This window comes from Gavialis gangeticus, unplaced genomic scaffold, assembly GCF_001723915.1.
Source record: "Gavialis gangeticus isolate Ggan-Ray unplaced genomic scaffold, GavGan_comp1, whole genome shotgun sequence".
NCBI lineage: Eukaryota > Metazoa > Chordata > Crocodylia > Gavialidae > Gavialis > Gavialis gangeticus.
The window spans coordinates 7,024,167-7,041,223 of NW_017729014.1; the positions used below are offsets into that span (position 1 = coordinate 7,024,167).

Genomic DNA, 17,057 nt, shown 5'->3' on the forward strand with positions numbered 1-17,057 from the left:
GCCCCTACCCTGGGGGTCTTTAAAAGGAGGCTAGATAGACACCTTGCCAGGGTCGTTTGACCCCAGCATCCTTTCCTGCCCATGGCAGGGGGTCGGACTTGATGATCGGCTCAGGTCCCTTCCGACCCTACTAACTATGAAATCCTTCCCCACAGTGGGCCAAATTAGCAGTGTCCAATCCATCCACGAGCCAGATCCAGCTAGTGGTCCTGATCTGGTGCCTGGGGTGGGTGTGGGGGGCACCATCTAGCTGTGCAGAGGAGGGCAGGGGGCAAGGCAGCCCAACATAGCCCCACAGGGGAAAAGGAGCTGGGCCTGGCCCTGTAGGAAGGAAGGGTAGCCTCATGGAGAGAGAAAGGGGCTCAGACCAGCCATGCAGAAATTGTAGCTTGGGGAGTTGGTAGTTGGGAGGGTGCTCATATTACTGGCCACTGCTCCCCCATTACCACATTTCCAGACCTGTGGGGAGCCCCATGGGCCAGCTGTGATGGTTCTGCAGGCTGCATCCGGCCTGCAGGCCAGAGGTTGAGTGCCCCCGATTTAGATGAAAGCTAACCAGTGCTCTATCACCTCCCACGTCTTGTAGCTAATGCCTCTATTAATGCATCCCCAAGCCACAGTTGCTTTTTGTGCAACTACATCATGCTATAGATTCACACTGAATCTACCAAGACTTCCAGATCCTTCTTTGGAGTGTAAACTTTCCAGCAAGCGAAAACTCTAACAGAACAAGGACTTTTAGAAAAGAAACTTTCCTCATTTGATTTCTCCTTAACGTTTCATTTTCTTTAAAACAACTGGTTTTACATCTTCAATGGTAAAAGACTAGACCCAGGGAGTAACCTGGACCAGAAAGAAGACGAGAGTAACTAACTCTGTCAGTGACCTGCATTTTCACCAGGTACCAAGACACAGCGCCTCTTTACCCCTTGGTCTTCCCATCTCTGCAAGAGGGATAATGACACTGAACTTCTTTCATGAACGGGCAAAAAGTTCTGCATATGAGAAAAATGCTATCAATGGCTTGCATTATGATGTTGCTTTTGCCATGAGGGCTACAAGGTAATATTGATGCTCTGTCAGAGACCAAAATAAGTCCTTTCCCTCAGAAGCAATGAACAGAAAAGGGGCATCACTGCCCTGTTGGAGAACTGTCGGAATGACTGATTACGCTATTCCAGTGACCACGGAGAAGTTGTTCAAGATCAAAAGAATTAATGATTCTGCAGATGTGTCCTTTACAATTTCTGGTCCCTCTCCTGCTACAGCATGATGAGGGATTTTTTTCTCTTTAAAGCAAAACAATTTAGCAGTCTTGTTAAATTTAGTAGTCCGTCTTAAATCAAAAACATACACAGCATAAGTGTCAAGATCTCTTTACCTGTAGCATCAATATCTCTGTCGTTCTTATTTTAGTTTATAGCTCATGCCAAGTCAAACTCCAGTTCTAACTGAAACTATGCCATGTCCTAATCAATAAGACAAATAATGATAACACCATGCTTACCAATGAGTCTAAAAAATGAATATTTATCTCTATGCTCAATGTATCAGATTAAAAGCATAATTTCATTCCCTGCTATATATTATCATGATTCCTGTGAACTGACTTTAATGACAGTTCTGTTTCTCTCTCCTTGGAGGTGAGTTTAAGTAAGGAAAAAATATGTTTCTTTTCTGTTTTACCGAAGACGTACCACACATGCCAGACTGAGTCAAGAGGCATAAAGGTTGCTTCTAAGGATCATTGGTATTAAATTAGCCAATGGCTGCCTGAGTCATCTATAATTGTTTCAGTTAAACTACTTAGCAGGTTATTTCACCAACAGATTAAGAATGATGAGTCACTTTACTGGCTACAAGCTCTATTAGGGCCATCCCATCTGAGTTTATTAACCATTTTCTGTGAGTATCATACAATACCAGGGTTAGAAAGGGTGTGTTAATGGGGTGTTCAGCTATTTGTCACAGATATTTCATGTACCTCCAGGTACATCTTTATTACAGCCTTAGTTAAAACAATCCTAAATACTTGTTCTGCCTTATAATGAATTTTAAAACAGGATTGGCCAATACTGATGCTGACACAGGGAAAAAAGGCATGTGGAAGCAACTTGATTTCTTGAAAAATATTCCTAGCATGTACCGTATTTGTTCTTAGGCTGACTGCCAGATTTGTTTTAGTAGGTGGGTCAGAGTAGCTTGCTATTTTCATAAGTTCACTACTGAAAATAATGTAAATAGTCACATAACAATATATGATTCCCTAAGACAGCTGATAACTTCCAAGGCTGACCACTGTTGATGTTCCAGGCATGAACTGTCCCCATCCAAACCCTGACGAGGAGTGCCATTACCTAGCATTAAGTTCTGATCAAATGATCGCATTTGGGTGCTCACGCTGCAAGAGTTTGGAGCATTAGCTATAAGTATTTTTTTTTTAATTTGTATCTGTAGAACCTAAAACACCCCTGTTCTTATGTACAAAGGTTTTAGTCTGGGAAAAGTGCCCAGTACACTGGAAATGTCCCCCTCAAGTTGTTACAAAAACAAAGGAGGTAACTAAGGCCCAGCTCCTTAAAGTTATTTGGGTGCTGAACTCCCATTGACTGCAGTAACTAAAAGGATTGGGACAAAAGTTATTTTACAAATTAGCTCTGAGGTAGGGAATTGCAACAGGAAAAGGGAAAGTGCTCCCTCTGAAGCTCTATCTGTCTCTCTTCTGTATACACCCTCGAGCCTCATTCTAGACTCATGTCACAGGCCTCCCTGTCAATCTGATGTTGAAAGGACATCTTTGTCATGTGAACTGAGAGTCAAAGGCATCCAGAAAGTACTAGCCACATCTCTCCCTCTCTCCATCAGCATGACTTACTCTGCCAATGGCAGGCTTACTCTGACACTGCCTACATATCCCTGGACACCACTGTGCTTGGGGCTGGGTGAAACCTCATTGCAGATTTATTCAGGATAAGTATAAGAAGAGGTTAAGCTCCTTTTGGAGTAATATAACTGAAGCAATTGGAGCCACCACAGAAAATACAGGCCATATGCAAGGCCAGTCAAGAGCCAAACTATGCTGGTAGGAGGCTGAAGGTAAAGGAAAGGGTATTGTTTTGGTGAAGCTGGGTTGAGTGTGTGTATGAGAGAGAGAGTGAGAGAAGCAATCAACCAGCTAAGAAGCATGAAAGAAACAGGGGAGGCATGTAGCAAAGTGTGGAAGAGCTCTTTTAGTGAGCCCTCGAGAAAAACAGAAAAGAGTGCTTTTTGATGAACCGCTGAGTGGAAGAAGAGGCTTGAGGCACTGAGCAAGGAAATTGTCCCCTGCAGTCTGATTCCTGTTGCGATTAGGAAAACAGGACTTGGTACATCTCTACTTTTTAAACCGGTTTCATATCAGAGAAATGTGTGACCCTCTCCTTGATGGAAAATACCTATCAGATCATGAATATTGACTGCATGCTTGGGTCAGAGTACCAATAACAGTCAACCTATGCTGTTCTTAAACAGTTTATTGGCGGGGGGGAATGACCCCCAGCTCCCACCGTTCCAGTATCAGTGCTGCACATTTGGATTGTAAACATGAAAAAAAAAATCAAAGGGAAGCCATATGTCCAACCTGGTCCCTCCTTCCCTTACAAATCATCCTGTGAGTCTGGGAACCGCTGTGCAATCTACATTTCAATCCTGGAATAAATGTGTTTTCAAGGCAGAGGAAGCAACCCAATATATCGCAACCCAAAATCCCGAGTACCCTCCCAGCAGGGAGGTCTTCTCTTCACAGATCATCCCTCTTCTTCCCCTGAATAACCCCAGCAGGCTGCTGAGCCCAGGGGCTGAGGGGAAAGGCAAGCAGATCCCTAGAAAGCATGAGGGAACTTAGCAGGATCTTGGCTGCTCGCTTTTCTGAGTACATAGCCCTCAGTCTGTCTCTGCGAAGCAACCCCTCCTCCCCCTGCTGCTCAGGATCATTTGCTCGAAGCTAGGAACACAGCACAGCCGAGTTCAGAAGTTTGGGAATGGCTCTGGGAAGATTGCAAGGCTGGAGGGTGGAAGCCTTCATGAACCAGGAGCCTGCCACCTATGCTGGGGGGCTTTCGTCTTCTGAATCATCCTGCTCTGCCCAGGGGAAGGCAAGCACAGCACCGAGACTGGCACCCTTTGGATACTACTGCTTTTAGCAGAGCTTGGTGGAGGTACCTGGATCCTCAGAGAAAAGTTCTTCGGGAAGGTCCTGGAAACCACAAGACACTCTTCGAAGTGGGGAGAAGAAGGGGCAGTCACTCACCCTCCTTTGCCTTTGGGACTGTCTTTTGGGGGAAAAGGAGTTGCCCAAACAGATCATGAGACTCTCTTTACACTTCCCAGGGAAGACTGTACGTTAGGACACTGCTCCATCTGGATCTAGGCAAACAGAGCGTGAAAGAGTCCCCAGCGCGCGCTGTCGGTTCTGTAGGCACTAGAAATGGAGAATGAGGTTGGGAAATCTGTGGACAATCAAATGGACAAATACATGTAATTATTCTGATGTTTTATTTCCATCTGTCTCTCTGTCTGCCCGTCTGTCTAGTGGCATTCTATAGCCTCCTCTCTGCCTGATCAGCTATGCATTTTGCTCTCCTGCTGAGCTAGCTGTGTGATTAATTTTTTTTCTCCCCCTCTCCCCATCCTGTTTTAGAGTTACAATAATGGGGAAATCAGAAAGTCAAATGGATATTGTAGAAAAATCAACGAAATCTGGGAAAAAATCCCGGAGCTTTGTGGCCATCGGTCTGTCCGTGCTGCTGCTTCTCATGACTTGTGCTGTGGTCGCCCTGGTGATCCTGTATGCCAGCAGCAGAGGTAAGAGACCTGCAGTCCTTACCCTCCCTCCTTCCCAACCTTTTCCTTCCTCAACACACAGGGCCTTTCTGCAGAGCTTGAGCAAAATAAACTTGGAGAGAAGATGTAGTCACCTTTCTCAGAGAAATTGCTGGCTCTGAGGTCATTACTGGAGATGTTTTTACGTTCATAGAGCCTTTTTTCCCATTGTAGCTGAAAGATGCAAGATTTTGATTTTAAAGTGTCATTAAGCATCGTATTCAAACCAGCATTTCAGTTGACAAAGATCAGACAAAATGTTTTACAGATGTTACGGTATAGAACACGTATGTGTGCACACGTGTGTGTATGCAAGGAAAAGCTAAGTCTTGGTAGTCTTGCATTTTGTAGAAACTCAAGTCTATTTTTATTATAGCCAGGGAATTTTAAAGCAACAGCTGCCTGGCAGTCGTTTGGGGGATTGTTTATTTCAGTGTAAAAGCTTCTTTGAAAAATCCTTAGCAAGGATCCTTAGGGGGTGGCATAAATAAGGGTATGCAGAGCTGTTTGAACTGTAGGTGAGATGCAGTTCAGTGACTTTCATGTGAATGCCTTGCCAGGAATCTGACAATGCATGTTGCTTCCAGGTGCTTTGCCTAAATTTATTAAATGGAGAGACTGTTTAGCCCCCATAATAATACGTTTTTCACTGGCAGTTGAATTCAAAGGGGTTTTTAATGTTCTTTTGAGCAATTCAGCCAGCAGCACCTGCCTCCTGTTTGTCACTTCCATGAATACCTCTTGATTTCAGAGCTTTGTTGAGATACTTGAGCACAAAATAAGAGAACTGTGATATCAAAACTAAAAGCAAGGCAGGGATTTCTTCTTCAGATATTGTATCTGCATTGCCTGCCTGCAGTGAATTGCTTTTTCGGAAACCCAAAAGCACACTAACACTGTGAGCTTCCAAATACCAATGTATATAAAAAACCTTTTGTTGTTCCTGCTTTTACTCTTCTGCTACCAGAAAATGAATGTTATCAGTGTTTGTTACAATCTGGGAGAAAATCCTTAAGTGTTTGACAGTTGTAATTCTCAGCAGAAAGTTTCTCGTATTGAATCTGTTACCCCTGGAGATGCAAGTAAAAATACCCCAGCTCCAAGTACTTCTGAAAGCTAGAACTCAATTTGAAGGATAGGAATACATGTATTAAGTGCCAAGCTTGTCCAGAATGTGGTTGCTTGGACCCACAAAGGGCTGATAAGTCTGGTCTGTATTTTAGTTTGCATATGAGTGCTTTCATTTTACGCTCAAGTGAAGCAAAACTCAGCCAAAACTATGAAGTTTTGCCCTCTGTGGACAAATGTCATAATGCTCACCTCAAAACCTGTGGGGAGGGAGGCTGTTCAAGTGGAGAGTTGGTCAAGGCCTGTTTCCACAAACTGGTTTTAGGTTAGAAAACACCTATTTGTCCAATGTTTTGTGAGAGCATTCTAGTTCAGTTAAACTTTTGCCAGGAAAGGTCTTGCAGGTTAAGGCGTGTCGCATCAAAAGAAGAAAGATGAAACCGCTGCTGGCCAACAGGCTGGGGTCAGGTTGTTCACCTGGGCTGTGGGAGTGCTAGGCTTACATCCCTACTCCTCTATTTTCCCACACTCAGACCTAACCACTGGGCTGTAGATTTAGACCTCTTGCAAAATAGACAATCATATATTGGCTGGGGCTTCATGGGGTTATGTCCCTGCTTAAAATCAGGCAAGGATTTACATTAGCCTCTCCCACACCCCAGGTGAGTAGCCTGCCCACAAGGCTATTTGCTATTCTGGAGCAAATCTTTCTGGCTTTTTTTTTTTCAGGGGCATGGGGGTGGGGAGGGGGGACAGAATATTGAAAGTTCTTGGTTTCATCCTGATACAGAACAGAAATAATTTTTAAACCTAGAAAAGTTTTGCTGGACAGAAAAACTGTTTTCCACACAGCTCTGTTTATAACCCATATTAGGCCCACTCACATCAAGTCCTTGAAAGGCTTTTGCCAACCCTAGAGCCTAGTTTGAGACTTGTAAGTTTTTCCAAGAATAAAAGTTAACAATAGGAAAGCCAGTGTCATGCAAAGCACCAGAAACACGTCAGCTGAATAGGCTGTTTCTGATGGGAACAAGAACTTATTGTCATCCTAATTACATGCAAACATTAAGGAAGGTTGGAAATGAGAATGGGATACTGGCTTGCTTATTAAAAGCTGGGCAGTACACAGATTTGCAACAGCAGCCTCATGCATTCTTCATCAAAATGACAGTTCCCTGCAAATACTCATTGAAGCAAAATGCCAGTTAGCCAACTGAATATTAAAAGGATTGTGTGTCCCATCTCATGTCCTTCCTCTCTCTCTCTAATGTATCTATATCTGTTGCATAGGATCTATCAGTTCCATAGGAATAGTGAAAAACATTTCAGCTTAAATATTTTGGACCACGACTTTATAATCTTTTTTTGTAAGAGATCTAGGGGACTTTGACTTCCAAATGTGCTTCCTTTTTTTCCCCAGGCCCTGGCCTAAATAAGTCCAAAGGAAAGAACATAACAACTGTAGAATAATATTGGGATGGGTAGAGAGAGAAGGAGCAAACACTTTTTCAGTCTGAACATACCACACTTTCATTTACACCATTCCCCTGCCCACCCGTACGAAGTGCACACATACCAATTCCAACGCTGGATTGTACAGGTTACAGTCCCAAGGACATCTTTGCACTGATCCTAGAATAAACAAAGATGTGAAGCCATGATCAAACATTAGAAAACACAGACAAATGACAGCCTGGGAAAGGACACAAAGCAGAAACAGTCCAAATCTCCCTGTATCACCAATCCCAATATTAAAGAATTATGATATTCAATATTAGAATGGCTTTTTGTTTCTATAGCAATTTTTATCTTCTCATTTCAGAGCCTTCAAGGTTCTTGAAGGTAATATTTTCAGGATTGCCTTTGCATCACTGGAGAGCAGTGGTTATAATTATCATTTAGTATTTGCATGTAAATGCCAGTCACAGGCCAGACCCCATTGGCCTAGGTGCTGCCAAAACTTAAAATACTTAGAGACTTACATTTTTTTTAAATGAAAGATGAGATGTGCAGGCAGTCACAATCTCTCCCTCCCCACCTTTGCAAGTCTGCAACCTATAAACACCGCATGGCAAGATTCATATATCCTGAGAGCTGACACTCTGACCCTCTTGCTTCTACCTGGCATTTAGTGCGAGTGGAAATACAGGAATGTAAAACCAGGAGGTTTGGGATTTGAATGACAGAAGATGGACAGATATTCAACATCTGTTAACATTCACATGAATGTATAGATTAGTTTCCTTTAGCCACCATTACAGAAAGAATTTTACAAGTACAAACAAGAGATATTCATTTCTGTCCAGGGGCCACTAAAGTGCAACATTTAAGTCTCATTTGAAATAGAGTAGACCTGGGCTGTCTGCAGGGAGGCAGTTTTTACCCATTGCAAACATTCATGTCAGTAAATTGTATTTACCAGAATTATCCACCAAAAGGTGATTTCAAAAGCAGGAGCACAAGTACCTCAGGAAGATAAGCCATCAGGCTTGCATTCAAGTACAGTATTTGTACCAGAAAAGATAGCAAACTCTTCCATTAAGATTATAGAAATAACTCAATGTGACTTATATGGCCAATCACAGTAAATCAATGCAACATGTATTTAGAATAGCAAACAGTTGCATAGAGTGACTTTTGATCAATCTGTAGACAGCTAAATTTGTAGATTTAATATGATCTACAGAGAGAGAAGCAAAATTTGCACAGCAAAAATATTGTGAGTAGTGTATACAGTCTGAAGAATGTGACAGCTGGTAGAGCTCATATTCTCCGCAGAAAAAGCAGCTAAATTTGGTGGCTAAATTATTTCTTGCAAATAATCACTCAGCTCTCAGAGCAATATGCCCAATCCACAGTGTTGACAACACTTCTGCAGATGAGAATTATGTGAGATAAGATGCTGATAGGTGAATCTCACTGGTGCTTGCCAAACAACAACTGTGGATCTAATTGCTTTCATGCGTGCCATCCCCAGCCATCTGCAGTCCTTGAAGAACACATGCTGGCAAAAAAAAACCCAACAAAAAACCAGAGTCGGCTTCAAACACATTACAGCATGATTTGTTCGGGTTTATTCTACTAAAAGGAAAGCTCACAACAAAGTATTGAAAAGCAAGGCATGCTTGTGCTCAAACATATCAAAAGATTCCCTGCTGAACAGAATTACTGTGCTGTACTAGCACAGTGGACTAAAACCATTTCCAAGTTCCCACAACTAACTACTATGTTAAGTGTGAATCCTATTCAACAGTCTGGTTTAGAGGCTACTTAAGGCAGTGGGATTCCTTCTGTGTACTCCACTGCGCTTTAGGTTGGAGTCCTGTTGAATGCCGATATTTTTTTCTAATCAGCACTAGACCTTTAAATATATATATTTCCTTTTACACTTGTGTCATTGAGCAAGCCCTTGCTCCTTCCCTCCTGCTGGGCCAGGCTTCCAGCTGGTGTAAATTAGTGTAACTCCCTTGAAACAGTTCCACTTGAGTTGGCTCTTTGATGGAGCTGTATCAATTTCACCAGCTGAATTTATAACCTTCAGCCTGTAGCAAATTTAATTACCTCTCTTCATCTACCTTTAAAAGTTATACTGAGAACAAGAGTCTGGATGTCCTGATTATGAAATAAACCCAAGGACCACATTACTGAAACTTCTGGTTTCTACCAGCCTTGGAACAAATTGTGAAAACAAATTCCAATAATGAGATCTTTCTGGCACTCAAAAGGACTTCTCTAATTCCCATTCCCCTGATTTTCCCCCCTTTGATAGATTTTCTCTGCCTTGGGCACTCTTGTTATCTCAAAAGAGAGGGGAGGAAAAAGTGAAGAAAGAAAAAACAATGTGACAATCTGGATATTGGGATTTTACAGCTACAAGAGTCCATGCTGGATGCTGGGAACATTGTGGGGCCTTAATCTGGAAAGGAGAAAATTGGTGGGTTCAAACAATATTTTTCAAATGTCTACTGGACCTAGAAGACTATATCCCTTGGAGAAATTTCCTTCGGTTTCTTGCAGTCTATCAGCTCTTGGTGGACTCCGTATGGGTTGCGGGTACCTTGTAAGGTGTATGTGGCTCTGGGAAAAGTCCAGTTGGATAGTCAAGACTAGCAGCACTTACAGAGAAGGAGAGGGGCTATACAATAAAGAGACAAAGGAGAATACAGTATATACATGTAACTCACAGCAATAACAGAGGAGACTTAAGGGCCTGCAACTCCCGGTTTTGAGGCACACATTTCCAAGGCTCAAACCCCAGGGACAATCCAATGGGAATAATTGACTCCAAAATTACATCACATACATTTGCATCATTTCATGCTTCTCCCCAAGACACACAACATGCTCCAAGAGCATCTTAGCCCTTTCTGCACATTGCTACCAGCTTTGTGCAAAGCCAGTTTTAAGTTAAGAAACCTGCAGAAAATCATGGGGGGCTGCAGGCTCAACCCAATGCAAGGTAGAACAGTAGCCCCATTTGCTCCCCCATCTTCAAGAAACACAGAAGTGCATCCATTGTAAGACCCTTTTAAACTGCTAGAGGTTTGTAAAGGGGCAACTGCAAACACAAACAAGGTTTTAAGCCTTTAGCAAGATAATATGTAACAGTAATCATTAAAATCCCACTGGATTTTGTGGCCCCACACAATGCTTCAGCTGCACTCTGAAGGATGCAAGGGTGGGAGGCAATTTCTGTCACCCTCAAACCTGGGCTGGAACGACCCCAAGAGGGATTGATCTCTGCAGGCAGGGCAGCTTTATACAGCAGCTGAGGTTGCCACCGAAGGAAGTGGCCACAGTTCAGCATGTTTCGTAGGTATCCTAGCTATAGTTCCCCCCTCACCATGCATGAAAAGATGGGGTGTAGGTACCCTGGTAATGCAGACCCCTCCCACGGTGCTTGCTTTCAGGTGGCAGAAGATGGTTTAATCAAACAGTAAATCAAGCCCTTTTATAGTGCCTAATGAAGGGCTGCTTGCTCCAAGTCATAAGCATTGATTTACTGCTCATCGGTGAGAATAAGAGATTATCAGCTGTGCCAATAGCACTGTTGTTTCCCCACTACACAGTGATATTTTCATGCTTTACATTAATATCATAAATGCTGGCCTGTTAATTCCACCCATTGTTACAATTTTATGTTTAGAAATCTTAAATCACATCCATGTAATCCAAGCTCAACATTTGTTTGGGTTTGACTTTGGGCTCTTGTAAAAAACTGTTTAACCCCTGAGCTATCCACATCAGCTGCCTTACAGTTTTATTAAGATGGCAGTTTTCAATGGAGGATGTCAAATTGAGTCTTTTTCAATGTATTTGGTTACGGCTGTCATAAATGCCACAATCTCTTCTCCTATATTTAACTGCCAGGAGAAGAGGGACAGTGGGGGAGAGTATGCTAAATAAGGTTTCCTCTCCAAGGCTGGAAATGCAATTCACAGAACTGCTCCAAAGAGCTTTGTTAACTGTACACTTCCCATGATTGTTGGTTTTTAGTCATGTCCATGTGAGGTTGAGAAAATGTGCTCAGCATTGTAGAGAGAATCCATCAAATTAGTCTGCAAGGTCCCACCAGGTACACTGTGGAGTTTAAGAAAGCAGTGTCGATCATATCACATGCAGAATCAGCTCGACTTGTTTTCGTCAGGAATCTTACTGAGGCATAATAGAGATAATTGACAGTGAAACAAAAGAGCTACTTTTGGATGTAAACTGAGAAAGCCTTGCCGGCTATTTTTAATTATCTGCTGTTGTGGTAAAGTTTCTGAAGTCCATGTATGGTACCAAGAGCTTAAAACAGATTCAGCTTCCCTGCTTCGCTTAAAGTTTCAACACAGCGGCTTGTTCAGTTATTCTGAAGTTACTCTCTTGCTCTCAGAGTTTGGCTGAACAAAATTATTTTCATGGCAGCGAGGGATAACTTCCCTCAGGAAAATGCTTTGATAACACTTGCCAGTCTGTGCCATTTGGTGCATGTAAAGTCCTGGGGGAAAATAAGTTAGGTAAAATTTTTGAGAACTATTAATCTTTATTCAAATGTTAAGCCGCTGTCTATCACTGTAATGGCTGAGTATCTTCTGAGTGATAGCAACAATAGCAAAGTATCTAGTTGTGTGTACAGGGTCAAAACATCAAAACATCAAAATTATCCTCAGATTAAGCTGAAATGAAATTTTGTTTTGATCTTTCACATCTGCAGACAAGGCAAAGCAAAACCATTCTTCATTTAAGTCTAATTGTGTATGTTATGGTGGAGGGGATTTTGGAAGGAGATGGTTTTGCAGTGTTTCCTAGTAGCTGGATGCTCTTGAATGAGAATCTTTTCAGTCTCATGTGCTTTGCCCTGTGCTTTGTGATGTGCTTTATCCCACAGGAACACAGTTATTCCAAAAGCGAAGGTCATTCTTTGAGGAAGCTGAGAGCCTTGATCCATTAACTATTCTGCAATCATTGGGCGTGTCTACACATGCATTTGATCTGGAACCAGTTTACTTGCATGTAAACGATCCTGGGCAGGCGTCTACACATGCAGGGGCATGGGAGCAGATTTGCTGCTAATGGCAGCAAACTGTTGCTGCTCCCTGGGGTCCTGCAGTGGGCCTCTGCTGCCTGGGTGCTAGCTAGCAGGGAGTACTGGGCCAGGAGACAGCTGTCTCCTGGCTGAGACTGGGACATTGCACCCTGTCCCCAGGCAGCTACCTGTTGCCAGAGCAGCAGCAACAGGAAGTTCCTCACCTTGGCTCCCCAATCAGGGACAGGGGACTTGGAAAGAGCTTCAGGAGTGGGGCAGGTCCCAACCTCCTGCCCCATCTGTTAGTCCCACCAGCAGATTGGGGTAGGGGGCTGGGACCTACCGGGCCCCTGCAGCTCTTTCCAAGCCCCATGCCTTGATCACCAGATCAGAGCACGTGGCTGGGACCTGCCCCAGAACAGCTCCCAGCCCCCACTCTGTGATTGCAGGGTGGAGGCTGGGGAGCCTGTTCCTGGCTCAGCTCCGTGGGTGCAGAGCTGGGTGAGGAACATGCTGGGGAAAGTGTTCCCCACCTAGCTCTGCGCTCATGGATCTGATTGGGGAACAAGGTCCCCAGCCTGTCCCCCACCCAGCTTTGTGATCATGGAGGCTTTCCAGTCCTCATCAGCAGGAAGCTCCCATTGCCAGCTCGGCAACCATGGGGCCGGCACTGGGAGATCCTTATCTCCCAGGCCAAGTTTCGCGGTCGCGGGTCTCGAGCTGGGAGACCCTTATCTCCCAGCACCAACTCTGTGTCCATGGAGCTGGCACTGAGAGATAAGGATCTCCCAGCTCCCACTCCCCAATTGCAAACTCGGAGCAGAGGGGCTTGGAGCTCCCTGCTGCCAGGGCAGGGGGATATAGTCTCCAACCAGGCTGCTGTGGTGGAGCCTGCCCCAGCAGCAGGCAGCTCCCAGGGTGGCTGGCTGACCGGAAGCAGATTTGGTCCTGGTCAGGAGTCTACACAAGCACTACTGTGCCATTACCAAGTGCAAGTAAATTTGCTATTTACATTTGCAGGTAGCAAATTTACTCATGATTAGTGAGTTTTACTGCACAGTAAGCATGTGCACGTGTAGATGCACATGACACTGCACAGCAAACTATGCTACTTCACAGTAAAGCATCTTGTGTAGATGCACCCACCGAAAGGCTAAAACTGCACAACTGAGGTCCTGGTCATGTAGAACTCTGCTTTAGATTTTGTGCACAGAAGATTCAGTATTGGCGTCTTAAGAATTGGGTTCACATCCCAGTCCTGGAGGCACTTAGATGGCAATAACATTGCCTAAGGTATCAAAACAGCTCATGTAGATATATCCAAGATAGAATTAAAATAGCTAGCTACAAAGCTGTGGCAGCACAGACTTTAGTACAGGGTACAGAACCTGATTCAAACTAGGTAACTACTCAGACTGCTTACTTGCACTGAGCACCTTGCTACTATTGGTGCCTGACTTAGCTCAGGTATTTCCCTCCGAGCTGCAGTCACACCTTGGACTGCTGCATAGGTATGCTCTTACACATAGGATTTGTTCTCTGTCCCAGTTGTTTGGTTCTGCTCATTGTCTATACAGATACATGCACACCAATGCTCCAGATGCCTGTCACAAAACTTATGTAGGACAAATCCAAGAGCAGATTGTATACATGAACATTGCCTTGTTTGTCTTATAAAAAGGGGAGGAGGGGGGTGTGGGGTGATGGCTTCAGTTTTAGACAACGAGGGTGAAAGACTAGAAATGGAGAAGAGGGGTCCATGAAATATTAAAATGCCATTTAGTCTTTTACATAGAACTCTCACACTTTATGCCAGAAAGAGTACCCAGGGAAAATGCTCTCTTTTAGTCTGTTATGCTGTCACAGGTCACTGTAATATTATCTCCCTATTCAGTGTGATTAGCCATGTCGGTGGAATGAAGCTCAGAAGCGGAGAGCATGATAACCCTGCCCTAGATCTCAGCCAGCAATCAATGCCAGTACTGTTTGTGAAGGCAGAATTGTATTTAAATAGGCAAACTGATATTTTGGCCAGGAATGTTCTCTCTTTGTAACTCTCTATTTAGTTTTTAATGCATTGAAATGCTTCTAGCCCTTCTTATGGGAAAATATTTTGTAATTAGATGAACAAACCACCAGAGAATGTGTCCAGATTTTCATCTGGTATCCCCTTTACTCTGCTCTACTCCATTACTCCTTAGGACCACTGTGAAGAAATCACTTTCCTTAGTTAGGTTTATACCATCAGATACTGAGGAAGAAACAGCCTATATTCCTCTTTAGCATTACATGGTAAGGTTTAATAGACTGCTCCTCACACTATACACACTCAGGGCCTGATCCAAGTGGAGGTCTTCTGTACTGCCATAATATGAATAAAAATTGCAAATAATAAGGTCAATCCAGCTAGATACTGCATCATTTTTGTTGCTGCTCTTTGAATTGCATCCAGGTTCTCTCCATCTCTGGGGTACCTAGAAATGATCACAGTATTCCACATATAGTCTTACCTCTGCAGTAGAGAAACATCAACATATGATTGGGGTAGTTTTGCATCACAGTTGCACTACCAGTTCTAGTTCACCTTGTCACCCCCGAACCAAAGTAGTATCTCAAGTGGCTAGAAGTCTAAGGGCACCCCATTCCTTGCATGGAACAAACTTAGAGGACTATGCAGACATATACCATGGGTCAAAATAGCACCAATACATTACTCACTGCTGATTTTAATACCGTAGAATCATATCATAGAATCATAGAAATTAAGGGCTGGAAGGGACCTCAAAAGGTTATCAAGTCCAACCCGCCTGTTCTGGGCAGGAATACTGCTGAGATTAAATTATCCCAGCAAGGTGTCTATTCAGCCTCCTCTTGAAGACTTCCAAGGTTGGGAAGTGCACTACCTCCTCGGGAAGTCTATTGCAGATTCTGGTCACCCTTATGGTAAAGTTATTCCTTACACCCAACCTGAAGCCATCCTCTAACAGTTTATAACCATTGCTCTTTGTCCTCCCCTGGGGCATCCTAGTAAAAAGTTTTTCTCCCACGTCCTGATATTTACCCCTTACATACTTATAGATGGCCACCAAGTCCCCGCTCAGTCTTCTCTTCCCCAAGCTGAACAGTCCCAGATCCCTTAGTCTATCCTCATAAGGTTTATTCTCCAGGCCCTTAATCACTCTTGTGGCCCTTCTCTGGACCCTTTCAAGATTCTCCACATCTTTTTTGAGTGCAGCACCCAGAAGTGGACACCATACTCCATCTGAGATCTCACCAGCACCGAGTAAAGAAGTATCACTTCTTTAGCCTTGCTTGCAATGCATTGGCTAATGCATCCCAGTATGCTATTAGCTCTGTTGACTACAGCGTTACATTGGTGGCTCAGGTTCATCCTGTGATCAGCCATAACATTAAGGTCCCTTTTCAGCCATTGTGTTGGCCAGGACATCTTCTACTAACATATATTAATGTTGCTGGTTACTTCTCCCCAGATGAAGCACTCTGTATTTATCCTTATTGAACTGCATCCAGTTCCACTCCGCTGACCTTTCCAGATTGTTCAGGTCCACTTGGATCTGTATCCTATCCTCTAGCATGACCACTTTTCCCCACAACTTAGTATAGTCCAGAAACTTGGCTGGCGTGCTTTTGTCATCCTCATCTAAATAGCTGAAAAAGAGGTTGAACAGAACAAAGCCAAGAACTGAACCCTGCAGACCACCACTGGCCACGTCCTGACAAGATGATACAGAAACACTCTCTGGGTTCAACCCCTTAGCCAGTTCCCAGCCCACCTGACCATGGACTCTGCCAGCCCACAATCCCCCAGTTTTTTATAAGAGCATCATGGGAGACCATATCAAAAGCCTTTTTAAAATCCAAGTATATGACATCAACTGCATCTCCCACATCTAAGCTGTTCATTACTTGATCATAGAAGGAGACAAGATTGGTCAGACATGACCTGCCCACAACCAAACCATGTCGGCTATCATGCCTTCTGCCAGTCTCTCACAAATGGACTCGATAATTTTTTCTAAAATTCTACCTGGTATTGAGGTCAAACTGACCAGCCTATAGTTGCCCAGATCTTCCCTCCTCTCCTTTTTAAGGATTGGCACTACAGTGGCCCTTTTCCAGTCCTCTGGGACCTCGTTCCTTTGAGGAATGACAAGCCTACCTGCACTCCCTTCCCCTCCAGTCCCTCTTAAGATAGGGTCTCTCCCACTATTTTCCTTATCTCGTTGAAGTCAGCCTTCCTGAAGTCAAGCACCTCTGCCGTACTGACTGATTTCCCTGCCCTACAATGGATAGTGAATTCTATCATTTCATGATCACCATCTCCCAGATTACCCTCAATCCTCAGATCTCCCACCAGGTCATCCCCTTTGGCTAGAACCAAATCCAACAAAGCCTTCCCCCTGGTTGACCTGCTCACCTCCTGTACTAAGTAAAGTTCTTCCACGCAGGTCAAAAACCTACATGACCAGCCAGATTTAGCCGAGTGCTCTTCCCAGCAGATGTCGATGGGTAATTGAGGTCACCCGTGACAACCGTGTCCCATGAACATGCAGCCTCCATCAGTTGTCCGGAAAATCCAGATCCAGTTCTTCCTCCT

At 43.9% G+C, this 17,057-nt stretch overlaps 1 protein-coding gene and 1 long non-coding RNA gene across 6 annotated transcripts in view; one reads left to right on the forward strand and one right to left on the reverse strand.

The window, feature by feature from the left end:
* The window catches only part of LOC109293631, a 79,833-nt gene that overhangs the window by 46,172 nt on the left and 16,604 nt on the right, over positions 1-17,057 (reverse strand). Inside the window, exon 2 of the long non-coding RNA XR_002096352.1 lies at positions 7,505-7,560. This is a non-coding gene — a long non-coding RNA (uncharacterized LOC109293631). The remainder of the gene's footprint in view (positions 1-7,504; positions 7,561-17,057) is intronic.
* Positions 1-17,057, forward strand: part of MMEL1 (membrane metalloendopeptidase like 1) — a 100,199-nt gene that overhangs the window by 23,496 nt on the left and 59,646 nt on the right. Inside the window, exons 1-2 of one of the 5 annotated variants that reach the window (XM_019511665.1) lie at positions 3,011-3,096; positions 4,679-4,842. In XM_019511665.1, coding sequence (XP_019367210.1) covers positions 4,689-4,842 — 154 coding nt within the window. In that variant the 5' untranslated portion in view covers positions 3,011-3,096; positions 4,679-4,688. Of the gene's footprint in view, positions 1-3,010; positions 3,097-3,813; positions 4,516-4,678; positions 4,843-17,057 lie in introns of those variants that run through there. The other 4 variants (XM_019511666.1, XM_019511662.1, XM_019511663.1 and 1 more) reach the window with 4 other exon arrangements.